This window comes from Carlito syrichta, unplaced genomic scaffold (genome assembly GCF_000164805.1).
Source record: "Carlito syrichta isolate Samal-C Ts95f unplaced genomic scaffold, Tarsius_syrichta-2.0.1 Scaffold289177, whole genome shotgun sequence".
NCBI lineage: Eukaryota > Metazoa > Chordata > Mammalia > Primates > Tarsiidae > Carlito > Carlito syrichta.
Window position 1 is genome coordinate 182903 of NW_007233273.1, and position 14921 is coordinate 197823.

General features: G+C 45.8%; 1 protein-coding gene across 1 annotated transcript in view; it reads left to right on the top strand.

Moving 5' to 3' along the window:
• The first annotated feature begins 1558 nt into the window (after positions 1-1558).
• Positions 1559-14921, top strand: part of CABP5 (calcium binding protein 5) — an 18380-nt gene continuing 5017 nt past the window's right edge. The window contains exons 1-4 of the mRNA XM_008054165.1: positions 1559-1740; positions 4128-4158; positions 4996-5139; positions 6402-6511. Of these exons, the coding sequence (XP_008052356.1) occupies positions 1678-1740; positions 4128-4158; positions 4996-5139; positions 6402-6511 (348 nt within the window). The 5' untranslated portion in view covers positions 1559-1677. The remainder of the gene's footprint in view (positions 1741-4127; positions 4159-4995; positions 5140-6401; positions 6512-14921) is intronic.

Genomic DNA, 14921 nt, shown 5'->3' on the forward strand with positions numbered 1-14921 from the left:
CACTCCAGTCTGGGCGACAGAGTGAGACTCCAACTCAAAAAAAAAAAAAAGAAGAAGAACAACCCGTTTTCTGGCCCCCAGGTGGGCTTTATTCTACTAGGTCACAAGACGCTAAGACGAACATCTCCCAAAAAGGGTCTTGTACTTACGTCAATACTTAGGTCACGTACTTAGGCCAGTACTACAGACACAGTGTTAATCATCACTAGAAGAACAACCCATTTTCTGGTCCCCAGGTGGGCTTTATTCTACTCGGTCACAAGACGCTAAGACGAACATCTCCCAAGAAGGGTCTTTCAGCAGCCAGCCCAGCCCCTCTCGTCTAGATGACTGACCCACCCATCCCGAATGGGGTCCCCCTTTGTCTATGTGCCTGTGACTGACCACCCCATCTATCTGGTTGTCAGAGATATGAGAAAACAGACCATCACCTTGAAGTCAGCTATCCTTGTTTTTTCACCCGAGAAGCTTTATAAGTCCCCAACCTCAGTCATTCAGGGCTGATGTCTCCTGTAATGTCTGGCCCTCTCCTCTCTTGGAGAACCAATATACCTTTCTTCTGACTCTCTCCATCTGTGCAATCCCTTGCATATTTGCAACTCTGACTCAGCTCCCCCACCTAAGAGATTCGTCTCTACGTTCTCAGGCCCAACACCCCAGGTCATGCCTCCCCCTCACCCCACTGGAGCTCGGACTCCCCACATCACGTGTCCCCTACACCCCTCCTCCCACAGTGAGAACATCCTCGTCACCCCTTTGGGTTCGGACACCACCGTGACTTCTCACCCTCCCTGACTCCTCAGCCTTGCTCCCTCCCCTCGGATTATTTGGAGAAAATGGAACATGATGTGCAGAGGAAAAGCAAATGCCACGCCCTTTTTTAAAACTTTGTTTATTTTGTTTTATTTTATTTGAGTCAGAGTCTGTCACTCTGTCTCCCAGGCTGGAGTGCAGTGGCACTATCATGGCTACTGCAGCCTCAACCTTCTGGGTTCAGGCAATCCTGCCTCAGCCTCTCAATAGCTGGGATCATGCACTACCACATCTAACCTTTTTTTTTTGAGTGCCGATGTCTCAGTATGTTGCCCAGGCTGGTCTCAAATTCCCAGGCTCCAGCAATCCTCCTGCCTCAGCCTCCCAAAGTGCCAGGATTACAGACGTGAGCCATCGCACCTGGCCCACCAACCCTTAATCGCTTTGCATGTCCACTTCCTGAAGTCCTGGCACACACCCCTGACTCCCTGGGGGGAAGACCCCTGAGACCAGGCGCCCTGTCCTCTCCACCTCACTGCCCAGAGGCCGGGCTTCGGGTGAGTTTTCAGAATGCCCGCCAGAGCATGAGATGAATGGGTGCCCTCTGCCCTAATCCTCGTTTTCAAAACGTACTCTCCAATCCCACTCTGGGGATCAAGAAGTCACAGAGCCTGACACAGGCCCTCCCCACCCATCCTACTGGAGCCAGATGGGGAGGCAGACACGGCTCTGATCCCTCCCCGACCCGGCAGAGATTTCCAACCCAGCTGTCACAGCTGGAAGATCCTGGGGACCCGTGGGAGAGGCCAAGAGAGGCTGGAAGAGGTGGCCAAAGTGCTGGAGAAGATAAGGAGGCTGAGCTCCCGGGGGGAGCAGGAGGGGAGGGCCTTCTTGAGACTGGTGTCCGGGCACCCCGCCCCCTCCATGCAGTTCCCCATGGGCCCCGCCTGCATCTTCTTGAGAAAAGGCATCGCTGAGAAACAGCGGGTGAGGCTGGCGGGGGGGGGGAAACGGGACGATGGAGAAGGGTGGCGGGCAGGGCAAGGGGAAGGAAGGGGTGCCACGGGACAGGGGGAGCAGGCAGAGAGGGCAGGAACTGTGGAGGAGGAAGAATTCCAGGGGCCACGAGGGGGCCGTGGGAGCTGGAGAGAAAAATGAAGAGGGTGAGATCGGAAGTCAGGAACCAAAGTGTGGGATTACAGGCATGAGCCGGACCCTAGGTGGTGCTGGAGTCCTGGTCGTTCGGGAGGCTGAGGCGGAAGGATCGCTGGAGCCCAGGAGTTGGAGGCTGGGGTGTGACAAGACGCTGAAATAAAACAAGAGCTAGGGTGATGTCATTGTGGAACTCATTGTCATTTTTTTCTGTGGACCCTCTTTGTGGTGGTGATGATGGTGATAGCAATAGCTGCCACTAATCAGGTCGTGGCTATGTGCCCAGCTCTGTGCGGAGGGCTTGGCATCCCTGGTGTCATTTATGCCTCAGAGCAACTGGGGTCAGAGATACTTTCATTCCCATTTTACAGATGAGGAAAGTGAGGTTCTGAGTCATGAAGTCCTTTGCCTTAAACGTGCACCATTAGTAAGAGGCAGATCAGGTCTGCTTGATTCCCGTGGGCATGCTTCTAATTGTTAGGCTTTAAGATTACTCAAAAAAAAAAAAAAGAAAGAAAGAAAGAAAAAGAGAGAGAGAAAGGATTGCGAGGTGGGGATAATAAGAAAGAGAAGCTGGAACTGGGCATAGGGGCTCATGCCTGTCATCCCAGCACTTTGGGAGGCCAAGGCGGGAGGATCCCTTGAGCCCAGAAATTCGAGACCAGCCCAGGCAACATAGCAAGACCTTGTCTCTACCAAAAAAATAAATAAATCTAAATATTAACCTGGTGTGGTGGTGTGTGCCTGTAGAGTCCCAGCTACTGAGGAGGTTGAAGCAGAAGGATCACTTGAGCCCAGAAATTCGAGACCGGCCCAAACAATAGAGCGAGAACTTGTATCTAAAAAAAAAAAACCTAAAACTTAGCCAGACATGGTGGTATGTGCCTGTAGTCCCAGGTACTTGGGAGATTGAGGCAGAAGGATTGCTTAAACCCAGGAGTTGCAGGCTGGGGTGTGATGGTCATGCCACCAAACTCCAGTTTGAGTGACAGAGAAGAAAGTGGGATAGGGAGAGAAGGAGAGAGGGAGGGAAGAGAGAGAGAAAGACTTCAAGAATAAAGGGAGGTGAGGTGTGACAGGGGCCAGAGATCAGGAATCCGAGCCCCACCTTCCAGGGGTGTCTGGGAGCAGAGGGGACAACAATGACTGGAAATTCTCAGAGGTGTCAGGAATTGCTCACATTGGCACTGACCACCCTGCCGGGATGCCAGAGGAATTCAAGGATTCTAGAATCCCAAGGATTCTAACCCTTGGGAGGAAGGTTGGAGGTAGGCAGAAATAGTCAATGGGGTGTCGTGGGAGGAATTCTGACTTGGGGGTCGGGAGCCCTGAATTCAAATCCCAGCACTGGGCCTGACTTGGCGCATGACCTCAAGGGAGTCATCTAACTTCCTCCTCCCTGGGGAGGGGATCTGCCGCTGATGAGCTGTGTGATTTGGGTAGGTTCTTCCACCTGTCTGTTTCTCGGCTTCCTCGCGGGTAGCATGGGAATGCTCTTTGGACCTGCGTCACAGAGGTGTTCTGAGGTTGGAAGGAAATGTATAGAAACAGCCTGGTTCAGGGTAAACACTCTGCCAACTATGATTGCAAATCTCACTTCCTTGTCTGGAGGAGGATGAGGCTGGACTCCCTGCTGTTTAAGATGCCTTTCGGCACATTGTGATGGGTGTCAAGAAAGGGAGAAGGTAGGTGATCAGTATTCAAGGACAACCCAGGACGGTGGCTCAGGCCTGTAATCCCAACACTTTGGGAGGCAGAGAGGAGAGGATTGCCTGAGCCCAGGGGTTCGAGACAAGCCTGGGCAACTTGGTGAGACCTCATCTCTACAATAAATCAAAAAATTAGCCAGGCATGGTGCAAGACTGTAGTTCCAGCTACTTGGAAGGCTGAGACAGAAGGATCGCCTGAGCCCAGCAAGTCGAGGCTGCGGTGGCAGTGAGTGTGCCGCTGCCCTCCAGCCTGGGCAACAGAGTGAGACTCCAACTCAAAAAAAAAATCAAGGACAGGAGAGAGGCAGTGAGAGGTGGCGGAGAAGAGGGTGGGAGCCTATAGCTATGGGATGGAGTTGGGGGTCAGAGAAGGAAAAGGGGTGGAGGAGAGGAAGCATGGGAAGAGAGTGGGTGAGGAGTCACTTGGGAGAAGGAGGGAGGGCTGGGTGGGAGAAGTGGGTGTCAGATTCCCAACCCTCTTTCCAAATCCCTCTCCCCTGCATTTCTTTCCAGGAAAGACCACTGGGACAAGATGAGATTGAAGGTAACACCCTCCCCCCAATATTGCCATCCACCATTTAAACTGCCCTCCATCCCTTTGCACTTTTTTTTTTAGTTGGGGGTCTCACTGTCACCCAGGCTGAAGTCCAGTGGCACAATCATGGCTCACTGCAGTCTCAACCTCTTGGACTCAGACAGTCCTCCCACCTCAACCTCCCAAGTCGCTGGGACTACAGGTGCATGCCACCATGCCCAGCTGCATTTTTGTGTGTGTGTGTTTGTGTTTGTTTTTGTTTTTGTAGAGATAGGATCTCGCTATGTTTCCCAGGCTGGTCTCAAACCCCTGGACTCAAACCACTCTCCTGCCTCGGCCTCCAAAAGTGCTGGGATTGCAGGCGTGAGCCACTACACTCAGCTCCGTTATACATTTCTGCTTGATTCCTTTACATGAAATGTTTATCTATCTCTCTCTCTTCCTATTCAACCATAATTTCCTGGAACTCTGTCTCATGGCAGTTTAAGTACCTCCCAAAGTATTTAGGAGGCATATCCATCTCAAGTGTCTCTGAAACTTGGAAGTGAAACATGGGTTTTAGAATATATTGAAAATTGTTGGTTTTTCTGTTGGTGGTTTCAAGGTTCCTCCAAACGTCACCCAAGAATCTGAAGGAATTCAGTGCTCTCATTAAACAGTCTCAGGAATCAAACCTCTTGCTAACCCATTTCGTACATCACTCCTTTTTGAAACTTTTGGATTTTTAAATATGTATTCTCCCTTGAGATGTCTCTAGTTGAAACCACATTGATAGTTTCAAGGAACACCACTCTTCCCCACTAACTGTTTCAAGTTCCTCCGGAGTTCTTCTCTCTTAACTTTCAGAGCTCCGGGAAGCATTCCTTGAGTTTGACAAGGACCGAGATGGGTTCATCTCTTGTAAGGATTTGGGGAATCTCATGAGAACAATGGGTTACATGCCCACGGAGATGGAACTGACGGAACTGGGCCAGCAAATCCGCATGAACTGTAAGGCTGGGACACAGGGAAGATGGCTGGGGTTCTGGAGGGCTCAGGGTGGAGTCGGGAAGGACGTCAAGGTTGAGAGTTGAGCTGGGAATAGAGAGAAGTATAAGAGGGACTAGAAGTCTGGAAAAAAAACAGTTCAGGCTACACTCAGGAAGGCAGCATTTGAAGTGGTTAAAAGGATGGCTTTTACACAAAGGTCTGGGTTTGAGTCCCAATTCTATTATTTACTCGTTGTGGTCATTTTGAAAAGTGAGTTATCCCCTATTCTTGAGTCCCAGTTTCCTCCTGTATCGAGTGAAGACACTTCTGTCCTTACCTCATTGGACTGTGGAAAGGAAGGGGTAAAGATGCAAAGGCAGGTAAAGGCATAGCCTCCAGTAGATTCTTACTAAAGGTAGTCATTATCGCCATTAAGATTCATCAATGGACCACAATATTGGAGCTGAATTGAATACTGGGAACAAATGTGGGGCCAGAACTAATGTTGGTGAACACTCTAGCAAAAAGGAAGGATTTTTGGATGGAGAACAGAGTTGATTTTGAGATGGAAGCTGCGATAAAATTGCTATTGGGTTTGCTTCTGGACACGTCACTGAGCAAACAAGGTTGAATGCAAGGCAAAGATAGTATTCTTATCTGAAAAAGACTTGGGTGCTCATTTAATTCATACTCCTCCATCTCCAGGTCTACAGGTGAGAGAGTACAGGTCTTAACCCATAAGGAGATTTGCCGAAGTTCATACAGTTAGTACCTTCCACCATGCACACCCTATCAACTCCTGTTAAAATTAGAGGGCTGGCCGGGCATGGTGGCTCAAGCCTGTAATCCCAGCACTGTGGGAGGCCGAGATGAGGGGATTGCCTGAGCCCATGGGTTCGAGACCAGCCTGGGCAACTTGGCGAGATCCCATCTCTACAATAAATCGAAAAATTAGCCGGGAGTGGTAGCGTGCACCTGTAGTTCCAGCTACGTGGAAGGTTGAGGCAGAAGGATCGCCTGAGCCCAGCAGGTTGACGCTGGGATGGCTATGAGCGTGCCACTGCACTCCAGCCCAGGCAACAGAGTGAGACTCCAACTCAAAAAAAAAAAAATAGAGGGTCATGAGAGCTATAGTTGGCCAAGTGAAGGGAGAAGGTCAGAGTAAGCTCTCAACAGGCAGGTGGGAGCTGATTGATTTCTTGAATTGACTTGAAGCACAAAAAAAAGGTCATGGGAGGTCAGGGCATGTGGAGTCTCACTAACCGTATGTCTTCTATCCCCAGTGGGTGGCCGTGTAGACTTTGATGACTTTGTGGAGCTGATGGCTCCCAAACTGCTTGAAGAAACTGCTGGGATGATAGGTGTTCAGGAGATGCGAGATGCTTTCAAGGAGGTGAGTTAAGAGCGTCGTGGTGGCTGAGTGTGGTGGCTCACACCTGTCGTCCCAGCACTTTGGGAGGCAGAGGTGAGAGGATTGCCTGAGTCTAAGGGTTCGAGCCCAGCTTGGGCAATGTGGCAAGATCTCTTCTCTACAGTAAATCAAAAAATTAACCAGGCGTGGTGGCACATGCCTGTGGTTCCAGCTACTTAGAAGGCTGAGGTGGAAGGATTACCAAGAATAGGCTGTGGTGGCCGTGACAACCTGGGTGTCAGAGCAAGACTCCTACTCAAGAAAAAAAAAGTGTGTCATGATGCTGGTGGTTGTTGAGTGAGACCCCAGAGGTCTATAATTAGTCATGACCATGGACAGTGCCCATCAAAGCTTTTTTTCCTTCCCTAGCCATGGTGGATGGACAGGGAAGGAAAATAACATATTTCAAACACTTGCAATGGATCAAGGTCTCTACTTCATTTATCTGATTTAATCCTCACAAAAAACATAAGGCATATGCAGTCATTTATCGTGTTATACAGATAAGAAGACTGAGGTTCATGAAGATTACAAAACTTATCCGGTATCCTGTAATTCCAAAGCAAAGGTTAAGTCCTCCACTCCTAGTGCCCGTAATAGGAAGAAGGAATCCAAGAATTCGAGATCCCAGAAGGGAACTTGAGGGCATCCACTTGCTGTAGAGATGCTAAAAATGTAGAACCTGGCAAGGGTAAGGGACTTGCTTATATTCCCTGATAAAAGACTTCCTCATCAGAGAGCTTCCAACCACACAAGGCGAAAGTAAAGAATAGTACTTGGAAGCATAGACTTGGGAACCAGGCAAACCTGGGTTCAAATTCCAGGACATCGCTACCTCCTACTGTGAGATCTTCTCTCTCAGCTTCTTATGAAGATCTATAGCTGCACCATCCAACAGAATTTTCTGTGACCACAGAAATGCTCTGTCCACATCAGTAGCCATGGGCTACCTGGAGCAACTAGCCCTTGAAATGGGAACCACAATTTTAAAAAAATATTTAATTTTAAATATGTGGAGTACAATTCAGGGTTAGGTATATAAATGTCCATTATGCCGGTACCCTTATTGATGAGGTGTGCCCCCTCCCCTGGCAGTTTCCTACTACTGCCATTCCTGTCACCTCTCCCCTGGCAGTTTCCCACTACTGCCAATCCCTTTCTTACAGTATTGCAATAATTGTTCAAGGTCTGCTCTTGAGTGAAAACATGTGATACTCGGTTCTTTGTTTCTGTGACAGATGACTCAGTATTATAACCTCTAAGTCCATTCGAGTTTCTGTGAACTTCGTAATTTTGTCCTTCTTTATGGCTGTGTAATGTTCCATCATGTATATGTACCACATCTTTTTTATCTAGTCCTCTTTCAATAGGTAGCACGGTTGGCTCCATGTTTTTGCTACTGTAAATAATACTGCAATAAGCATACTTATGCAGGTATCTTTTTCATAGAGTGATTTGAGTCCGAGTATATTCCCAGTAGGGGGATTATGGGGTCGTATGGGAGGTTGATTTTTAGATCTTTTAGGAATTGCTACACTGTTTTCCACAGAGGCTATACTAGTTTACACTCCACCAGCAGTGTAGAAGTGGGAACCACAGTTTCAATTGTATTTAATTCAAATGTAATCCAATTAAAGTATTTAATTTCCATTTGTATTCCATTGGATTTAAGTCCAAGTATTTAAATACAATTTATTAAAATTTAAAAATAAATACTTGATTCAGTTATTGAAAAGCCAATCCCAGTGCCCATCGGAAGTGGACTGGATACATGTCCTTTGCAGCTATGAGGATGCAGCTGGAGGCCGTCATCCTAAGTGAATTATCACAGAAACAAAGCATGCCATACCGTATGTTCTCACTCATAAGCAGGCCCGGATCACCAGTCACACGAGCACAAAGGTGGGAACAACAGATTGCTGGACACCACTAGGGGAGGGAGGGAGGGAGGGATGATAAAAAGCACACAACAACACACTGGGTGCCAGGTCCACTGTCAGGGGCAGAGAGCACCCACTGGAAGCCCAAACCTCACCTGCATGCGATCCTCACATGGACCCCACAACTAAAATAAAATAAAACCATTGAAAAGCTTTTATCTGGAACCATTTGCATACGTGAGTTTACTTTTTCAACTATAAATCTTACAGAAATCAAGCATTTCTGAAAAAAATTGAGTGCCTTAATAGAGAAGTGATGTAAGTATAAAATAAATATACACTGGATTAAGAGCTAATATGTTTATTATAATTAGTGTAAGTATACTTGTATATGCAAGTCGACGTATATACCAAGTATGTTGACTAAGTATGTTAAGCTCATACTAAGAATTTAGTAGGCCAGTATGCTGTCTTATGAAATCCAGTGTGCATTTAGAATGTAACATAGCTTATTAACAATTTGGGATTAAATAAAATTGATTTTGTTTGTTTGTTTGTTTGTTTGTTTTTGAGTTGGAGTCTCACTCTGTCGCCCAGCCTGGAGTGCAGTGGCTGCTCCTGGCCACCGCAGCCTCGACCTGCTGGGCTCCGGTGATTCTTCCGCCTCAGCCTTCCAAGTAGCCGGAATTACAGGCACACGCTACCACGCCCAGTTAATTTTTTGATTTTATTGTAGAGATGAGGTCTTGCCTGCCCAGGCGGGTCTCGAACCTGCGGGCTCGGGCAATCCACTCACCTCAGCCTCCCAAAGGCACGGGATTACAGGCTGAGCCACCGAGTCCGGCTAAATTGATTTTTTTTTACCTTTTTGAACAAACTTTTATTAACTTTACCTCATTTCATGGACTCAACATTTTCTTCTCTTGAGTTCACACATTAGACTTGGATTTATCTATAGAATCTGGTACATAAATCAAATCTGAATTTATATATGTTTCAATAGTTAACATGAAAGAGCAATGAGCTAGTTAGCATGACATCTTTGTACATTTAAGATTGACACCCAACATTTCTTGGACTTTAATGTGTTTCAAACACACTCCTGTCACAGTGCTTTTTCAGATATATCTAACTTATAGGTAAAAGGATTAATTGAGGAGATAATATGAGAAAAAGAAGCATCCTCCTGCTATGCTTTCCCATTCCGTGTCTCAGAATCCCAGAAAGGATGTCATCCTAGAGAGGCTGAGTATACTTGTACAACATAGACTTTACAAGCAATCTAAAAAGTTTTTCTCAAAGGTATCTTACAATAGCACCTAGATAGTGTTAGATGAGGAAGGGAGGAGTTTTAGCTTGTTTAGTCACAGAAATGGATGAAATGAAATTGACTTTTTTTTTTTTTGGAGTTGGGATCTCACTCTGTCGGCCGGACTGGAGTGCAGTGGCCACTCCCGGCCACCGCAACCTCTACCTGCTGGGCTCCGGCGATCCTTCCGCCTCTGCCTTCCAAGTGGCTGGAACTACAGGCGCGCGCTACCACGCCCGGCTAATTTTTTGATTTATTGTAGAGATGAGGTCTCTCCAAGTTGCCCGGGCAGGTCTCAAACCCGCGGGCTCAGGCAATCCACTTACCTCAGCCTCCCAAAAGCGCGAGATTACAGGCTGAGCCACCAAGCCCGGTTGACTATTAAAAATTAATTTAACTTGTTTCTTTTTTTTTTTGCCTTGCATAGTTGAAAGCTCTCTGCATGAGGAAGTATTTTATCAGGGGCTATAAGTAAGTCCCTTGCCTATCTTTTGGGACGCCCTGCTCTAGGGAAATCGCATTCCAGGCCGGGGAAGTTGCGAGCTTACCAATGCTGCAAGGCAAAAAGGTATATCTGAGGAAGAGGAAGAAGCCAGGAATGGGTTGGAATGAGACCAGCCTGAAATAGATGAGGTCTCAGAATTTAGAGACCAGCATGAAATAAATGAGGTCTCAGAGTTGCGGAAGGCAGGGAAGGCCCAGTCACATAGGGGCTTGTGCATTGTGGGTCGATGTCACGATTATCTTCTGAGTAAGATGGGAAGCCACCAGAGGATTTTAAGCAGGAGAGTGACAAGCTCTAATTTACCGTTTTCCTTTTTCTAAATTTTTTAGTTTCAAGGGATACATGTGCAGGTTTGTTACATGGATATATTAGGTGATGGCGAGATTCAGGCATCTAGTAAGCCCATCCTCCAAATGGCATTCATGGTACCCAATCGGTAGTTTTTCAGCCCTTGCCCCTCTCCCTCCCCCCCCTTTAAAGTGTCTGCTGTTCCCATCTTTTTGTCTGTGTGTACCAGCATTTAATTCCCACGTGTAAGTGAGAACATGTGATATGTTTTCCGTCTTCGTGTTAATTCGCTTAGAATACTGGCCTCCAGCTGCATCAACGTTGCTGCAAAGGACGTGATTTTGTTCCTCTTTATGGCTGTGTAGTATTCCATAGTGTATTTTTTTTTCCCCATGGTGCATGTTATATGTACCACATTTTCTTTATCTAGCCCACTATGGGCACCCAGGTTGGTTCATGGTTCTGCTATTGTGAACGGTGCTGCCATAAACATAAAACTCCAGGTGTCTTTTTGTAGAGGGACTTGCACTCCTTTGGGTATATACCCAGTGGTGGCACTGACGCGTCAAATGGTAAATCTATTTTTAGTTATTTGAGAAATCTCTAAACTGCTTCCCACAGGGGCTGAATTAACTTACATTCCCCACCAACAGTGTAATAGTGTTCCCTTTTTTCCACAGCCTCACCCATATCCGTTATTTTTTTACCTTTTAATAAGAGCCATTCTGACTGGTGTGAGATATATCTCACTGTGGTTTTGATTTGCATTTCTCTGATGATTAGTGATGTTGAGCATTTTCTCAAATGTTCATTGACCACTTATGTATCTTTTTTAGAGAAGTGTCTCTCTGTGTCCTTTACCCAGTTTTTAATGGAGTTATTTGGTTTTTTCTTGTCAACTCATTTAAGTTTCCTATAGAGTCTGGATAATAGGCCCTTGTTGGTAGTTTGCAGATATTTTCTCCCATTCTTCATGTTGTCTATTTACTCTGATGATGGTTATTTTGCTGTGCAAAAGCCCCTCAGTTTGATTAAGTCCCACTTGTCAGTTTTGGTTTTTGCTGCATTTGTTTTTGAAGACTTGGTCCTAAATTCATTGCCTAGGCTGATGTCCAGCAGACTGTTTCCTAGGTTTTCTTTTAGGATTTTGATAATCTGAGGTCTTACACTTAAGCGTTTAATCCATCTTGAGTTAATTTTTGTATATGGTGAGAGAAAGGGGTCCAGGCTTGTTCTTCTGCATGTTATTAGTCAGTTTTCCCAGCATCGGTTATTGAATAAGATGTCTTTTCCTCCAATTTTTTTTGTTTGCTTTGTCAAAGATCAATTAGTTGATTAGTTGTAGGTCAGAAGTTTTATTTCTGGAATCTCTATTCTGTTTCACTGGTCTATGTGCCTATTTTTGTACCGGTATCATGCAGTTTTGGTCACTGTAGTCTTGTAGTAAAGTTTGAAGTCTGGCCATAACGCCAGCTTTGTTCTTTTTGCTTAGGATTGGCTATTCAGGTTCTTTTTTTTATATGTGTGTACTTCCATGTGAATTTAAGTATTTTTTTTTCTAGATCTGTGAAAAATGATACTGGTAGTTTAATAGGGATTGTGTTGAATCTGTAGATTGCTTTAGGCAGTATGGACATGTTACCGATATCGGTTCTTCTAATCCATGAGCATGCAATGTTTTTTCATTTGTTTGTATCATCTCTGATTTCTTTCAACAGTGTTTTGTAGTTCTCATTGCAGAGATGTTTCACCTCCTTTGTTGCATGTATTCCCAGGTGTATTTTGTTTGTTGGTTTGTTGTTGGTGGTGGTGGTAGCTATTTTAAATTGGATTGTGCTCTTGATTTGGTTCTCAGCTTGTGCGTTGTTGGTGGGAAGAAATGCTACTGATTTTTGAATGCTGATTTTTGTATCCTGAGACTTTACTGAAGTCACTTATCAGTTCAAAGGGTCTTTAGTTGGAATATTTCGAATTTTTAAAGCATAGAATCATATTGTCTACAAAGAAGGAAAATTTAACACCCTCCTTTCCTATTTGGATACCCTTTATTTCTTTCTTTTGCCTGATGGTTCTAACTAGGACTTCCAGTGCTGTGTTAAATAGGAGTGGTGAGCATGGTTATATTTGTCTTGTTCCATTCTTACTTCTTGTTGGATTGAGCTCTTTTCATGATATAGTGACCCTTCATTGTCTTTTTTTTTTTTTTTACTGTTGTTGGTTTAAAGTCTGTTTTATCTGATACAAGAATAATGACTCGCCGGGCTCGGTGGCTCAGCCTGTAATCCCGCGCCTTTGGGAGGCCGAGGTGAGTGGATTGCCTGAGCCCGCGGGTTCGAGGCCCGCCTGGGCAGCGAGACCTCATCTCTACAATAAATCAAAAATCAGCCGGGCATGGTAACGCATGCCTGTAATTCCAGCTACTTGGAAGGCTGAGGCGGAAGGATCGCCAGAGCCCAGCAGGTCGAGGTCCCAGCCACCGCACTCCAGTCTGGGCAACAGAGTGAGACTCCAACTCAAAAAAAAAAAAAAAAAAAGAATAGCGACCCCTGTTGTTTTGGTTTTCTGTTTGCATGGTGGATCTTTCTTCATCCCTTTACCTTGAACCTATGAGTGTCATTAGAGATGAGGTGGGTCTCCTGGAGAAAGCAGAAAGATAGCTCTTGTTTTTTATCCAGTTCACCACTCTGTATCTTCTCAGTGGAGCATTAAGACCAATGACATTCAAAATTACTGCAGATATGAGAGGATTATTTTCCTGTCATGGTGTTAAGAAGCTTCTTTTTGGTCTCGATTTTAAGGATGATTGATACGGTCTGTAAGCTATATGCTTCATTATGCTTTTATGTTAGTTGACATCATTCTTTCATGTCCATATTTAGAACTCACTTAAGCACCTCTTTTGAAGGGCTGGTCTGGGAAGAACTTTTTTTTTTTTTTTTTGAGTTGGAGTCTCACTCTCGCCCAGACTGGAGTGCAATGGCCGTTCCTGGCCACCACAGCCTCGACCTGCTGAGCTCTGGCGATCCTTCCACCTCAGCCTTCTGAGCAGCCGGAATTACAAGCATGCGCTACCACGCCTGGATGATTTTTTTGATTTATTGTAGAGATGAGGTCTTGCTGCCCAGGCGGGTCTCGAACCTGTGGGCTCAGGCAATCCACTCACCTCAGTCTCCCAAAGGTGCGGGATTACAGGTTGAGCCACTGAGCCTGGCTGAGAAGAACTTTATCTCACCTTCATTTATGAAGCTTAGTTTGGCAGGATAGGAAACTCTTGGCTGCTTTTTCTTTTCTTTAAGAATATGAGAAACGGGCCCACAAGCTCTTCTGGCTTATAAGTTTTCTGCTGAGGGGTCTGCTGTTATTCAATGTGTCTCCCTTGGTGAATGTTTTGTCCCTTCTCTTGAGCTGCCTTTAAGATTTTTTCTTGCATGCTAACCTTGTTTAATCAAATGAAGATGTGCCTTGAGGGTGATTGTCTTGTATAGTATCTTGCAGGAATTCCCCGAATTATTTTTTGTATCTGTGTGCCAATCTCTCTAGCAAGATGGGGAAGTGTTCATGAATTATGTCTTCAAATACTTTCTCCAGAGTGCTCTCATTTCCCCTTCTCTCTCAGGAATGCTGATCAGATGTAGATTTGGGCTCTTTACATAATTGCATACCTCTTTTTTTTTTTTTTTGAGTTGGAGTCTCACTCTGTCACCCAGACTGGAGCGCAGTGGCCGCTCCTGGCCACCACAGCCTCGACCCACTGGGCTCCAGCGATCCTTGCACCTCAGCCTTCTGAGTAGCTGGAACTACAGGCGCACGCTACCACGCCCGGCTCATTTTTTATTTATTGTAGAGATGAGGTCTCGCCAAGTTGCCCAGGCGGGTCTCAAACCCACGGGCTCAGGCAATCCACTCAACCTCAGCCTCTCAAAGGTGCGGGATTACAGGCTGAGCCACCGAGCCCAGCAATTGCATACCTCTTGAAGGCTTTGTTTTTAAAAACTCTTTCCTCTTTATTTTTTCTAAGATGCTCTGAAATTCTTTGCCCTGAATAGTCCACTCTATTGTTAAGGTTTGTGGCTGTTTTGAAATTCTTGTAGCGAATTCTTCATTTCCATGAGTTCAATGTGGTTCTTTCTTAGAAGAGTCATGCCAGCTTTCAATTCTTGAGCTCTTTCTGTGGCCTCTTTGTTTTGGGAGTTCGCTTTGTCTTGGAAATTTTTGAGTTTCTTTGCCGTCCATATCCTGAATTCTATTTCTGTCATCACAGACAATTTTCCTTCTGGACAGGGATCCATTGCTTGAGAGCTGGAGTGATGGTTTGGGGGCCAAGAAACACCCTAGGTTTTTTGTGTTGCTGGAGTTTTTGTGCAGCTTTTTCCCATCTGAGAATGCTAATGCTTCACCCTCTTCCTCCCC